The 15648-nt window shown below is 36.3% G+C and overlaps 1 protein-coding gene across 2 annotated transcripts; it reads right to left on the reverse strand.

Moving 5' to 3' along the window:
• Nucleotides 1-728: 728 nt before the first annotated feature.
• Nucleotides 729-14491, reverse strand: LOC129003788 (beta-1,3-glucan-binding protein-like). 2 transcript variants are annotated; one of them, XM_054432089.1, is made up of 10 exons: nt 14330-14491; nt 12676-12906; nt 11385-11575; nt 10142-10278; nt 9442-9605; nt 8400-8600; nt 5105-5181; nt 4207-4296; nt 2784-2840; nt 729-982 (listed from the first exon to the last, which is right to left on the reverse strand). In XM_054432089.1, exons 1-10 carry the CDS (start codon nt 14457-14459, stop codon nt 884-886), a joined length of 1377 nt encoding a protein of 458 aa, XP_054288064.1. In that variant the 5' UTR covers nt 14460-14491; the 3' UTR covers nt 729-883. The 2 variants fall into 2 exon arrangements, with proteins under 2 accessions (XP_054288064.1, XP_054288065.1); XM_054432090.1 differs by lacking the exon at nt 2784-2840.
• Nucleotides 14492-15648: the final 1157 nt, after the last annotated feature.

Here is a 15648-nt window from a genome sequence, read left to right on the forward strand (position 1 = left end):
CTTATCGAGGTTTGCAATAACAAGTGATTAGGTATAAAATAAAATTCAAGGGGATTAGAAAATGACACTTGTTAAAAAGGGTGACTTGTTATCGAGGGTCTTGTTATCAAGGTTCCTACAACATATAGTTTTGGACAGTAACCAGGCAATATAGCACTATATTTAAAGCTGGTTTATAGATATATGTCTACTTCAGTAATTCAGTTTCCTAAGCAAACAATGAAATATTTCATTATTAACTTTAAATTTTGACAATGAGACTATCTCCTCAATATATGGCAATACATCAACTATCCCTCATCCCTAAATAGCTTTATCTATATATTAATAGACAAGCATGTTTCTTTAAAACATTTTTTCTCAGCTCGTGTGCATCGCAGGGAAAATCTATGCATACTGTAAGAAAGATATTTTCAAATAGATGTGCAGAATCCCTTAAAAATAGGCTAAAAAATAAGCTCAAAAAATTGATTTTTAATTTGAAGAAAATTAACATGGGCCTTATGGGTTGCTGGTGAAGAAATAAAAGCGAAATAAAAACAGAAAATCAAAACAAATGAAAGAAATTCCAATCACATGTTTTATTTACAGCGTGGGGTGAAAATAGAGAAGTCTGTACATACTTTGGTTGAGTTTTCGACTACTGGACGACCTCTACTATTTCTTAATAGGAAATCAAAATCAACATACATTTAATTTCTATTTAATTTATTTCTAATCATTGCAATGTCAATCAAAATATAACTTACTTTGTTAGGTAATATTACCATATTATTACAAAAACAAACACACAACTATAGTGTAACACAGTCAATTATTTAATCATCAAAATATTTATTTGGTTTGTTATAAGAAGGAGATATTTAGGAATTCTCGAGACTGATTAAATAGCAGTTATCTTGATGGATTCAATCTGCAGGGCTGAGTTCTGATTCCAAGAAGGATACCAAGAGCTCTTGGCGTCCCAAAATCTGAGGAACCTCTGAAACATTAATATTGATTTTAATCTCACGCTAAGACCTAGAACAGGAATCAAAATTTTTTGTTTTGACGTCCTGAGAGGTCAATATGTGTGTGTATACGTTAAGGCCAGGGACACACTTACCGGCGAAACTGCCGGACGCCGGATCCGCCGAAGGTTGAGGGTCAGAACACACTTGTTCCGGTGAAAACTATTTTGCCGGAGCCGGCGACAATAAATAGAGTGCAATGAACTGAAGGAAGATAAAACACCACCGAACTGTTTGGGTGCATCATTCTGGAGAACAGTCAGCTACATGGAGCTTTTTACACTCTATTTTACAGTTGAGAAATGAAAAAAAATAAGTTTTTTAATTATTTTAGAATGTCTGTCCCCTTATTTGACGAGCTAATGTCGAAGATTATAGTGCAACTACAAGGACAAGACACATAACATGAGACGCTGGAAAGGCTGGATTCAGTGCAGCACAAATTTGTCACCAGCTGTCCCTCGTTTTGTTTTTATCTTTGTAAATTTCCACAGACCTATCCCAAAGTTCTGGTTTCTCATGAACCAAACTACTGTAATAAGTAAATCCATATCAACATCTACCATGATGATATAGAAAACTAAACAGACTAAAAATGAAAACTAAATTAACTAAATACACCACTTGGACACTGTGCTATAATAAAAAAAAACAACCACTACCCTTGAGGGTTGAACCACGACTGAGGAGTGGGGGCAGTCGGAGTTCCGGCTGTTTCGCCGGTATGTGTGTTCACCTCCATAAGGCACAATGCCCCGCTACCCGCTGGGCCGGCGAAACCGCCAATCCGGCGAGGTAGAGAATATCCGGCGGTTTTGCCGGAGCATTTTACCGCCGGATCGGCAGTTTCGCTGAACCGGAGAAGTGTAGCCTGCCCCATGCCTTCCTGTGTATCTCAACTTGCTCCAGCGATGCCGGATATGGCATCCGGCGGTTTCGCCGGTAAGTGTGTCCCTGGCCTAACATGGTAACTCTTTGATACCAGCTGTTTAGGTTGAACTCCAGTGCTCCAGTTGAACTTGCAAGCTCATAGCTTTTAACGGCCATGAATTAACGTGTATTTACTCATCGTTTAGCCTCTAAAAGTCAGTTGTAGTCTAAGCTACTCTGCATGCTAACATCAGTTTTTTTTTTGTTTTTTTTTTGTCCTAGGACGCTAGGCACATGCCTGGGATTGTTTTTCAAATTTTTTCAGGATAGACCTAGGGGTTGCGGCATTATCACTTAGATAAAATCCATTGGTGACTTGGCGGGGATCGAACCCGGGACCTCAGGGACTGAAGTCCCGCGCTCTAACCACTACGCCAGCTCGCTCCCCATGCTAACACCAGTAGGACCAATAAGATTATAGTATTAAGAAATAAATATAATTTAACTGAAAAGCAATTCACAATTACTAATTTAGTACCGTAGGTATATTGGATCATTTAGAATACTTACTTCAACTACTTTTGCGAGAGATTAGTATATGTTAAGTTATTTAAATATGCAATTAAAGGATTAAAAGCATGAATAGATTGTTAGAATTGGCTTACTAATCATATTTTTAACTGCCTGATTCCAACTAAATCTAAATTAATTCAACTATAATCAGAGGCTATGTGTTTATTGGATTAGAATACTTTTTGATTGCCTCTTCGGACTAATGGCAAAATACCCAGTTACATGCAAAATTGTTTGAAACTTAAGACAATTTAGCATGCAATAGGTAAAAGCAACAATGTTAAACAGTTTAATAAACAGTGTTAGCCTCATAAATTGTATTTTATTTACCTCCATCATGTTGTAAGTTTCCAAAATGTACAAGTCATATTTCTCCCACACAATAGGCTAGAAAATATCAAATTTAATTTATAAAATTACCTTTTAAAAAAATGTTTTTTAAATGTCAGGTGAGGGGGTTTTATTTTTCACGATTTGTTGGGGTTTTTTAAATCAAAGAATTAAAAAAAACTTGTAATTAGTGCATTAAAATAGTTTGAAAGTAGAGGGCCACTTTACAGGGGTTTTCCCAGGGATATTTTGAATCTATTGGTGTGATGGGTCTTTTTTAAGTTAAGTTTACACTTTACTATCAGTGAAAAGTAATAGATTTATATAGCCAACATTATTTCGACATGAATTCCTTTCAAAGAGATATCTACATACAGCAGATCTAGGGAACATAATAATTGTTCTCTTAGCGTTCTTAAAATTGTCTCTTCTGCATCTTGACCCTGTTGCAAGGCACGGGTAAAGCTGCTAGTAGCATTATAAAGTTACAAGGTTTACCAAAGGTACTATTAACATTTTGTTTGAATTGATGACAACAGCTAATTTTGTACCAAGCAAGTAGAAATAAAAAGCTGTGATACATGAAATGTATGGATTTTTTACAGTTAACTTTATGTAGCCAGTTACCGGTAATACTAATAGTAAATTAATAAAAGTCTACCTACATACAGCAGATCTAGGGAACATAATAATTGTTCTCTGTATGTGCGTTCTTAAGCTGCTTGCCATTATTTTCAAGGAACCAAAATTGTCTCTTCTGCATCTTGACCCCGTTGCAAAGCAAGGGTAAACCGGCTAGTAATAAAGTTACAAGGTTTACCAACAGGCACTATTAACTTTTTGTTTGAATTTATGATAACAGCTAATTCGAAAAAAGCAGCAAAAAAAAAACGCTGTGATACACAATGGGAACTGTCAAATACTAAATTGCTGTGGTATTGTGCGAATAGGGTATTTTTTTTATTATTTTTAAGTGCATAATTAATCCATCAACTTAATGATCTTATTTTTTTCAAATTTTTCCAAAAAAAAGTATTGTGTTTGTTTCCCCAAAAAACAATGTCTGGGAAACGGAGTAGCATATTAATAATTTTAGTACATTACTGATCAAGTCAATGACTTGGATAGAAGGAACTAAAATTATAGATACATGGAGTATGTCAATAACGTGAAAACTACTTTATTTACATTGCTGATCTTTTCCAAGAATAGAGCCTATATAACCACAGGCTTAGAGTAATCTTTTATTTTAATACTCTCCTAGGGCTCTGCCCTAACAGCTTATGTTGTTCTTCCAATGTTGTTCTTCGAAGTAACCATGAGATGCCACTCGAAATGCCACCAACCTATTATGGCAATCAACAGTTTTATCAATACTTTGCGGGTAACAGCTATAGTCTCTTATAGATATCAATGTACTTACTTTTGGACTACTGTTTTTCCAGGGTTTCCCTGTAATGTTGTCAGGGAAGTCTGTCAATCCTGCTACATGTACGCCAAGTGAAACAAACACCTGAAAATGAAAAATGTTGGTAACTATAAGCTAGAATAGATTTGAAGAGTTCTTAAAGAAGTTTTAAAGAAAAGATTTCAGTTAGCTAACTTGAAAAAAGGATGAGCTGAATGTTCATCAACTTTCTGGTGTTGAAGTTAATATATCAACTGTAAAAATATGCTTACAACAGTTTTTTGGATGTTATATTATTGAATTAATGGTGTCAAAATATTAAGTGTTTTTGACTGTATAAATCCCCTCTTCTGATCATTACCCAGGTAGAGTTTGCTATATAAATGAAACATTTCTCATTTCAGTTTTGACAGCTTACGTAGTTTGAAATATAGGGGAAAACTGTGCTTTATTTGTGGCAGAACTGAGTTCCGGTACCTCTCTTTCGGAAAGATAAATATAATGGCATAAATAGGTCTAACCACATTAACTAAATAGGTTACAGTTCCGGATCTAATTTTTTATAAATCGAACACTGGTGAGGGAACCATAAACTAAATTTATTTGATCCTTATCTTTCATAAATATTGATTTCCATAAATTGCATACACTTGTTTAATCACACTAGGAAACCTTTTTTGATGATGTAATAGTGATTAAGTTTTTCTGCTATTTTTTTCTCCTTAATCAGTTTCAAATGAAACTCTGGGATATTTTTTAGAAATGTGTATTTTGCAGAGTTTCAAGTTTGTAGAGTGTTCAATACATCTAATGTATTAATTCAAAAATAGCCACCTCTTTGTGGTACACCTTGTATAGCCCAACTTGGTTATACTGTATATTTAATCCGAGAGAGAGTTTACCTGCAACTTACCTCTTTATTCATAATGGGATAACTTCCAGTGGCAACCTCGTGGAATTGTTGATTATCCACGAAAAACTGCATTTTACCTGAATCATAAATAATCTTGTAGAAAGCATTGTTGTGGGTAAAGGTTACATATAAAATACCAGAATGTGTGTTCATAAGTAAACTAATGTAGTTTGCTTGCTTATGAATATATTTTGATAACATTTGGAGAATATATTTTTTTTGCTCAACTACGAACATGTTACTTAAATACACTTTTATCCTTCAATGTAGCAGCAAATAGGTACTCATTAAACCTCATTTTACTTGAATAGAGAATAAATCTGACATATTTAAATTTGCAGATTTGCTGAGGCAGGGGTATTTTTTACTAAAGATATATTGTAGAATGAGCCACTCACAGAAAATGCTGTCTAAAACTCCCTTTCTTCCCTTAAATTTTGTTACCCCCTGGTGTGGATCACTACCGCACTAGTGAGTACTACCACTATCCGCAGTAGCCTACTATCCCGATAATTAGACCAATTCGTTAATACCAAGGCAAAAATAAGGTTCGGATTCCACTATAAACTGTAGGTTCCTTAGTTGCCATTAGCTGTATGGGCAATTAATTAACTGCTGTGTCTAAGGAATATGTCGGCCTTAGTCACTAACAAGACTTTAAGGGCCCTATTACACTAGGTCACCAGGCGACGTCACCGGTAGCGTCACCAGTTACTGTACAGGCAGCCAGCCTCAACACCAGAGAAGTCACCAGGAGTGAGACCAACCCCCAAAGTTCCTCCACTTCAGTGTCTACATACATTCAATTATCAATTGTTGAGATGGGATGCCACCTCAGCGCTGTCACCTCGTTGAAGGACAAAGTGCTCTGTAATCCGCGTCTTCTGTTCTATTAAATTACTATTATTGTTGGTCAATCTTGAATCTATACTATATCAAAATAAGAGTTGTGGTATGGATTTAAAGTGATGAAGAACAGAACAATACAGAGAAAATGTTTTAAATATTTGTTATTTATCAGAATAAAACAGTTCTTTATTAGATAATATTTTGTAAAAGTTATTTATTTCACACGAGTTCTAACAATTATAGTTAAGTTGTATAGTTATTTCAGTTTAAGAGTAAGAGTTAAGAGTGAAATTAAAAATGATTTGAAATTAAAATGATGCAAAGTTAAGGCCACATGGCCCTCTCTTACACTTAACCTGTAATACTCTTCAGTTTAAAAAATGTCTAGTGATCAAAAATTAGTGAATAAGCGGGGAAGAGATGGAGGGAAGGGAAAAAGGGAAGACGACTCAGTGAAAGAAAGCCAGTCTACAGTAGTGTAAAATGTAGTGGTGAAAAAGATACCATAAGAAAGGGAAATACCCCCGCCGCAGCAAACCTGCCGACTAAGCGAATTTCCAGTTGCCTGAATTGATTTTCAATTAGATGTATTTAATTAACATTAATTTTTATGAGTACATAGGCTTTTTTAGAGAAATATTAATTACTTAGTATAAAATAAATAAATTTACCAAGTTTGATCAAAATATATCCATAAATAAGCAGACTACAACATTTTACAATATTCCCTATAAGAATAACATGGGAATTTTAAAATAACAATTATTTGAATTTTCTCCGTAACTAATAATAGTACAAAAACACTTTGATATACTAAATTATTTGTTTTTTTAAGCTCTTTAAGAAGGTCTCAAGATAAATTGGGAAATTTTGCGTTTCGAGGGTCAAAAATTAGAAAAACCAATTTTTACCCCATAAAACCCCCGAAAAACCCCGTTCCCATGGTCCGATCATGCTGGTTCGCGAACTCATTCAAGTTTATCCCGCCTTACACCTTCAAACCAAATTTCATCAAAACCGGATAAAAATTACTCAAGTTATCGTGTTCACGGACACACACACATATATATATATATATATATATATATATATACATATACAAAAATTTGAACGAATGGTGTTTTTGGGGCCTCTGGGGACATCAAAATGAAAAAGTAAATCGGTCCCGGGCCTAGGTCTTACCATGCCACCTACGGTAATAGCTACTTCCCTATAGGGAAATTCGCTAAAACCAAGAGGATTGTGTTAAAGAGACATTGACATTACGTCCACTCACTACACTGGCTGCCCGTACAGTAACCGGTGACGTCACCGGTTACTGTACGGGCAGCCAGCCTGAACGTAGAGTTATTATACATCGATGGCCTGAACACCAGAGAAGTCACCAGGAGTGAGACCAACCCCCAAAGTTCCTCCACTCCAGCCAGTGTCTACATTTAGCGCTGTCACCTCGTTGTTACTCTTCAGTTTAAGTTATTAAGTTATAGTTAAGTTAAGTTATATAGTTATATAAGTTACTACTTTTCAGTAAAAAAAGTCTAGTGATCAACAGTTATTGATTAAGCGCGGACGAGATGCAGGGAAGGGAACAAGGGAAGATGACTCAGTAAAAAAGCCAGTGTATTGTGAAAGGTGGTGATGAAAAAGAAACTGAATGTAGTAGCAATTCTTCATAGTTTATCGACAATACGTCCACTCACTACACTGGCAACAATCTGAACTTGCAGAACACAAATATACAGTGGTGACGCAACCGCGGTGACTGTGTGTAATATGTCTCATTTGATTCAATGCCCAGCGACAAATCTTGGTCACCAGTGGTTACTCGTCTGGTCACGGGGCAGAGTCACCGGTCCGTCACCAAAGGCTGGTGACGCAACCAGTGACCCTAGTGTAATAGGCGCCATAAGAACCAATGCCCACCAACCAGTCATGTCACCGGTGACGCCACCGGTGACGTCGCCTGGTGACCTAGTGTAATAGGGCCCTAAGATCATCCTACAACAAGACTCATCCTACACTCATCTCCATTCATACTTGGCTTAAAATACCTACTTTGTATGGTCGCCATTTCAATGAAAAGCATTAAAGTATTAAAGTTACTGTAATATTTGATTACTTAATAATATGTTAGCTCCATGAGCTGTACACTCAGTTTGTCTAGGATAAAAACTTGGCATGTTAGTCAGAAATCAGTGATTTACATCAAAACACTCTTCAAAACACTCTTGGCTCAATTCAACTTCATTCACTTATAAAACTCCTCTTGTCTTAGGTAGTTTAATGGTACTGTTTTCCTAGATGCTCAGCCACCCGATCGCCAATGGACAAGCAGAAATCTCCGCACTCTGTTTACCCAGCTTTACATGGGAAATAAATGTCTAATTCTTTTCATATTGTCTTTGATAACAATTTATCCATCATCCACACATAATATGATCACTACCTGGTGTCCAGACAAGTTTGAACGTGTGAAAGTCCTGCGCCCAAGGAGTGTCCTGTGTTTTCTTCCTCAAGGATGTCTGAGCTCCTGTTACTCCGGCCTCCAACGTTTTCCACCCAAACTCGGTGTCATCCATGTTGCCCCGAGACAGACCAACCACCACCCTCTCTGAGACCGGACCATTCACTGGCTCCAGCCACAGTTCTGACAGAGGAAAACAAACTACAGTAGTTTTTGATTTGTTGAAATTTGATTTTTTTAATTTTTGTCCTAGATTCAATGTTTGTTTCCTATTTGTAAGTTAGGAAGGATAAAGAGACATGGTGCAAAATGTAAGAATTGTGTGTAACGCAAGTTTTGTATTAAAACGAATATCAAATTAATTTGAAACTAAAGATCTTACAAAGCTGTGTTTGTTATAGTACAGGGGGTGTTAATTACGTTTCAAGACTGATTATTTGCAATGTAGCGGAGCGCTTCCAGACCCGGCAGGTGGCTCTGCCTGGGTGCAGGAGGGTCTCAGGTAAGTGACTGAATCCTCCTCCGGATGCCAGCGACACATTAGAAAGAAAGCTTTACGTGCAAAGTTATGTGCGTTTCGTGACCTGTGTAGTGTTATATTGTGTGCTTTTGAAGGAGCAGCGTTATTCTATAAAATCCTGTGTCATGATTGGCGTGGAAACACTTCAGTCACTTCAACATGCCTTCAAATAAGAAACAATGTCACGTGCCTGTTTCACATTTTCAATTAATTTATTTTCCTGATACCAGTCTTGAAACTTTAACACACCCTGTATTCAAAAGTTGTTGTTTCTAAAGCGCATATAATTTAGTTGCTACTAACCTATGTGTTACAATTGTGTTACAATTAATGATTAAACTACCGTACATAAATCAATTACTAACAAGAGTCAACACTAGATTTTTCAGCCTTTACTTACTAAAATCAAATCCTCTCAAATCAGTTGAATTTTTTAGTGTGACAAGAATGAAATTATTCATCGATGTAATTTATACGTGCTACGAGTGTGAATATATAGATTACCTGGTACAATCCACATCCCCTGTGGTAGCTTTGCCCGAATTTCAACAAACCCGTATCGGAAACTGAAATTGTCTTTGGTAGTCAGCCGAGCAGAGATGATAGGGGGGAGAATCAAAAAAGCACTCGCTCGTTTACTGCACTGAACAGGGACCGATGAGGTGCAGCTGATATTGACACAAAAAAAAGATTACTTAAGCATATGAATTCAGTGAACTTAAAATTTACTTGACAATGTAGTTAGTAGTTGTGTGACAGCTAAGTCAATAGCCGATCAGTATAAGGTGTTGTATCTCCAAGGAGACAGCATTATAGACTGAGGGTTCAAATCCAGTTTCAATCAGGAGCGAAATGAGATGTTTTTACAAGATTAATAGGAATTGCAATAACATAGTTAATAACATGAGGAATTCGGTTTATGGCTGAGAGCTCGGTTGAGAAGCTGGGCTTTGTAAATACAGCATGGTACATTCAAAAGAATGAGTGAGACTTGTTATTTCATCATGCTCATCTTGCCTCCTTTCACAGGACGTTGTATTTTATTTTAGCATCATTAAGGAAATGACAATAATATCTATGGAGAATTGATTTAAAGGTGTGATAAGTTGTATTATATTCTAAGTATTTGTTAACTAGATGAAACTGCATGCTTCTCATTACTTATCTTGTGGCACAAACACTCATTTACGACATAATAGCTTACCCTGGGAGAAGCATTTCTCCACTCCTGACAAATGAGTCGTTGTATTTGTCTTCTAGCAGGGAAGGTTTGATAAACAGTTTCCCACCTTCTGCCCAGCTGGCGTAAGATTCCTTCAAGAAGATTGTAAACTCATCATCCTGAAAAAATATCAGATTAGAAAATTAACTTAAACCCTCCAACTGGCCGCGCCACTCTTATCTACTTAGTGTTTCAACTGTTTGTGTTAGGTCCTGTCGTTGTGTGTGAACCACGGGGGTTGATATTACAGTAGAGTCCCAGAAACTCGGCGTAATGTGGACTGAAAGGGTGCCGAGTTTGTGAAATACCGGGTTATCGGGAACTAGGGTTAAAAATAAGAGCAATAAAGTTTCTAAGCTTTTTAACCGCCTTTTTTATTTATATTTATATTACAAATCAGTATTAAGTCATCAGATAAAGTACAACAAATCCTTAGTACCAGTTTAGAATAATTTGACTTAAGCTGGCTTGAGTCCATGATTAACTCGGACTCAAAAAATCACTAATTTTCTGAGCCAGGTGATGGCCGAGTTATCCAGACTGCCGGGTTATCGAGTGCCAAGTTTGCGGGACTCTACTGTACTAAGGTGCAAATGGGACCATTCACATGCAACCGCCCACTTTCAATCAACCACAACAAACCGCGGTGGTTGTAGATTTCCCTTCGACCACCACGGCTTCCGCATGGTTGGAGTTACTAGTGTTGGCATGAGTTTGGATGTTGGATGTTACACATGAGGGCGGAAGCCGCCGCAGTTGACTGCAGTTGCAACTAGGATCACAGACATCTGCACGCTCGTCCTGTGGATATCGCTCTCTGTGTCTTGGTGTAGTGTTTAGCTGTAGCTGTAGTTGATGTAGTGCTTGTAGTGCAAGCTTACAATGGCCATGCAAGCTGCTGTGGAACCAAGAAATACTTTGACACTGAACTCTGTAGAAGAAGAACAAAAAAGAAGTTGCATTGGGACATTCAATGCAACGACTATAACAATTTTGTTTTAAAAATGTTTGCGTGGCAAGATTTTAACTTTTTGCTGAAAAGAATTGTCAAGCGGAACAAAAGACAAAATTAGGTAAACTGTACTGGCTGTCGAGTGACGGTCAATTCACACCGCAGCTTTGGCCGCTGCAGCCCACATGTGAACATGGCCTTACTTCTTACTTGGCACTGTTAAAATTGGTTGTTTACAAATCATTTTTTGAATTTCCTCTCAAGTTTACTCACTGGATGGTCTCCTCCTATAGATACTTGGTGAGTCCATCCCTCCAAGTTGTCAAAGCGTTTGTCCAGGAGCACTTCCAGTTGACAAGCTGTTCTCCCGTTGACAGTTGACTGGGAAGGAACGCAAGATTTGGGCGTTGTTGTTGCTGGAGAAGTTGGAATCCTATCAACATCTCCTTCGTGGGGGTTACTTACTGAAAAGGTAAAGAGACAAGTAAAACACGTCTTTGAGGTTGTTGTTAAATATTGTCAAAGCAGTAGAATCTGTTTGTTTCAAAGATCAGATAATCATCAGTCAGAGTGCCATCTATATATTAATAGGCAAGCATGTTTCTTTAAAACCTTTTTCCTCAGCTCGTGTGCATCGTAGGGAAAATCTACGCATCCTGTAAGAAAGATATTTTTAAAAAAATAAGCACAAAAAATTAGTTTGAAATTTAAAAAAAATAACATGGGTCTTATGGGTTGCCGATGGTGATAAAATAACAACGAAGTATAAACAGAAAATCAAAACAAACGAGCTGTTGGCCCATAAAAATGAATCATTTACTCACACATACTGTACACCACACCCCTCTTTATCAATAGCCACATGTAACAAACAAAGTTAAAAACTGTTTATCTTGTTATTTGATTAGTCCAATAAACATAGTCAGTGCAAAATGTACATGTAGGTTTTCAAAAGCATACATTTATTTTGCTAAAGGGCCGGTTTTATAAATGAGACCGGTGGGCCCAGGCCCAGTGGTGATGCAAGAGGTTTTAGGTTTGCTGGGGGCCCAACGAAGATAATTTCCCCACAATGTAGGTGATGGAGAGGGGCGCAATCAATTTTATCTTGAGCTCATAGTGCATCACTAGCAAACCACAGAGCTGGAGTGTTAGCAAATTTCCCAATAGGGAAAGTAGCTATTTAATTGAATTGGAAATAGGTTAGTATAAACAAATTTTCCATATTTTATCTATAAATTTTATCAAAACATATTCCTGACCAATAAATTGCAACAATTGATTCATTTCTCCATAAGAATAACGTAAAGAATTGTCTCCATAGGCCTAACCATTAGGCGTACAACAACACTCATTGTAAATTATGTTTGTGCTTAAGCTCTACAAAATAGTTTGAAAAAACATTGAAAAATGATATGTTTGGGAACAAAATTGTAAAATGCCAATGTCTACTCTTTAACCTGTGCTTGTATCAATTATTTAAACAAGTATAGAAAATTCATCTATAAAACTCATTAACCACGGATTACTTCTACAAATCGGATCTAAATTAATACAAACTTACCTGTGACCTTGTACTCTCTATCAAGGCCATTGTAGCTTTGGTTATCCTCAATCACATTTATCCAGTAATAGATTGTATCTCCTTGTTTAGCCTTGAACCCAGGTATGACCCAGGTCCATCTACCGGATTTCTTCCTGGTGATGTCCGCAGCGTATTGTCCATGCTCTACGCCAGTGAACTCTTCGTTGATGTTGATGTGAAAAGCGACTAGTTTCACTGCGGGATTCCAGTCTGAAAATGATTCAACGCAAGAAAATAAATTGAAAATGTGTGAAGATTTGGAATTCAAATATTATTTATTTTTGCTAAATGAATGAGTTTTACAGGGAGTTCTTGGGTACATAGAAACCTATACGGTACTAGCATGAGAAACCATATTTTTTCTAGTAGTTTTTTTAGCAAGAACTGGTTTTACAAAAATAATAATTTGTATTTACTGAAATACATGTTTGTAGAAACTGCCTAAGGGAAAATAATTTGTAGTTTAGTGAATTTTTGTTTCCATGAACTAAAAGAAAATATCTGCAAGTCACTGGAATCATTGGGTGCGGAAATTGTCTAGGAATAAAAATATGATTTGGAAGACTGGGAAGCCGAGTGATTCGCCTTTATTTCTAAGATGTTATGTTGTTGTGGTACTAATTAAGTGTGCTATCTAACAAAAGGTCGAGGTTAGATAGGAACAAGATGTGGGGTTTTTTGCGGAAAACCTAAAAATGTCATTGGTGTTAAAAATAAACCATTAATCGTCAAAACTTTTTATTTAGGGCAAAAGTTATTCCACCTCTAGAATATCAATTGAAATTGTATTATTTAATTACAAGTTAAAAGGGTAAACTATAATTCAATGAATTGTATTACTATAACCTAAAAAAATCAACTGCAGTATTTTATAGAATTACAATACCAAAATAACAATAGTGCCCTATGGTAATACATATTGGTGCTGTTTCACAATTAAAATTAAAATCATAACATTTGTAAATATTGTAAGCATATTATAGAAACCAGTGCCATAGATGGATAAAGATGGGTCTATAGTTGCACTACTGAAAAGTGGCATTTTCCAGTACACGCTCAATTTCCTTGTGAGGCAAAGCCGAACACAGAAACGCCAAACCGAAATAATTGGAGCAAGTGTTGGAAAATCACTTAAGGTATAAGTTAAGATTAAGTATTTTCATTGATGCAAAAATACTAAACATACTGAAAAAGGTACATCAGTAAAATTTTAACTGAAAATACAATTTTAAAAATCATAGCAAGCCTATATGACAATGTAAACATTATTTTAAGTTCATGGTTGCATTAATTATGAAGTAAACAAACACTAGAAGATAAAAACACAGCAAAATTTGTTTGTGCATATTTCCTGTTCAAATTAGTATTGTTAAACAGTAAAAACAGCTGATTTCAATTATAGTAGTAATAAATAGTAATCAAACACTAATGCAGTGGGCAAATGTAGAACTGACAACTGATTGAGAGCAAGGGCAAATCAGCTGATTGGTGGTTTTACCATGTTCTAAATTAGAGCTTGGGAAACAATTAATTTCTTTCTTATCATCAGCTCTTATCAAAATATACTTTCTGTACAGAATGGTGAAACATATATTATTTACTCTGGATCGTATGTACAAGTATGTTTACATACCTGGCAGAGAAATCTTTAAGCCATCAGGATTCAAAAACTCCAATTTAGCCTCTGGTACAAAATGTCTCTGAGATTTGACCAAGCAACAGACACACAGTAGACACACTGATAACACAGCTGACAGGGCCATGGCAGGCAGCGTACTGGACTGGACTGGACTGAGAACCGAGGAAACGGACTAATGACTGATGGACTAAGCCTGCAGGCGATTCGGCCATCACTGTTTTTATCAACATGCAATTCAGTGAACGGGTTGGTCATGGGCAGGCTACAATAGTGATGATGGAATTCCTGTTAACCTCCTCATCTCTGGGTCTAGCCTAATTGTTAGGCTATTAATCGTTAGGATGTTGGTATATTTAATTAGTCATAGTTAAGAGTCAGTATTTCAATATTTTACGTACAGCTTCAGTGGAAGTTTTATTATTATTTCCCTTTATAGGGTTGAGATAGTAAAATCAGAATATGTACCTTGTACTTCTTCGCTGTTAAACAAATTTACAATATCACACAGTTTAATTCAAATAATCCAAATGTAAGCTTTTATTTGAACAAAATAGGCCATTATCTTTGTTTTATTAATAAAAGTAAACAAATGAAATGAAGCAAGCAGATGAGACCTTAAACCTCCTGTTCTATTGCAAGACAATATCAACATAATATTTCTTGTAAGGTAAGCTTAACATGGCAATAGTCGAGGCAAAGAAGACAAAAAAACCAAATAGAGGAAAGAATTGATATACCCAATAAACAACATACTCAAAGTAGGCTACCGACCGAGTGGAGCTTAAGGGGGTTAGGGGGCTCTAAAGGCCCCTTTTTTAGGGGTTTCGTAAATAACTCAAAAACGATAAACTTTTTGTATACAATACTAAATTAGCAAATTGAAGAAGATTAAATTTCCTACAAGAGAATTATATGATAAAACTATTTCGGTTCAACCATCTACAAGATACAATAAATATCTTATTGTAGTACTACGCCCAACATATTAGGAGCTTAATCCTCGACTTTTTATGATGATTTGTGCAACGAAATAGTCTCAAACTCCTTTCTACACTCCCCAAGCTCAAGCGGGACATGTCTACCACTTAAATTTAGCCAATTATTGATTTGTAGCCCTAATAATAAACCCATAAGGAAATGACTCGTCGAATACAAATCCCGAAAATTAGCAAACATAAAATTATATGAGTTTTCATGTTATACTGTAGTGAATGTACCTAGTTCGGCCGCTTAGAAAACGACCTGCGCGCTAATGCTAAACCAATGCTGGAGGAGGTCGCTTTCTAAGCGGCCGAACTAGACAAACTGAAAAT

The sequence above is a fragment of the Macrosteles quadrilineatus genome, unplaced genomic scaffold (genome assembly GCF_028750875.1).
Source record: "Macrosteles quadrilineatus isolate MER2022 unplaced genomic scaffold, UCM_ALF_1.0 Scaffold_9__3_contigs__length_116548681, whole genome shotgun sequence".
Lineage (NCBI taxonomy): Eukaryota > Metazoa > Arthropoda > Insecta > Hemiptera > Cicadellidae > Macrosteles > Macrosteles quadrilineatus.

What these genes read in the sequence shown, in the direction of transcription:
- LOC129003788 (XM_054432089.1), bottom strand. Translation starts at nt 14,459, where the DNA reads ATGGCCCTGTCAGCTGTGTTATCAGTGTGTCTACTGTGTGTCTGTTGC. An exon ending in GGGGATGTGGATTGTACCAG is followed by an intron (nt 8,601 to 9,441) that starts GTAATCTATATA and finishes TTCCTCTGTCAG; the next exon opens with AACTGTGGCTGGAGCCAGTG. An exon ending in GGAAAAACAGTAGTCCAAAA is followed by an intron (nt 2,841 to 4,206) that starts GTAAGTACATTG and finishes GATATTTTCTAG; the next exon opens with CCTATTGTGTGGGAGAAATA.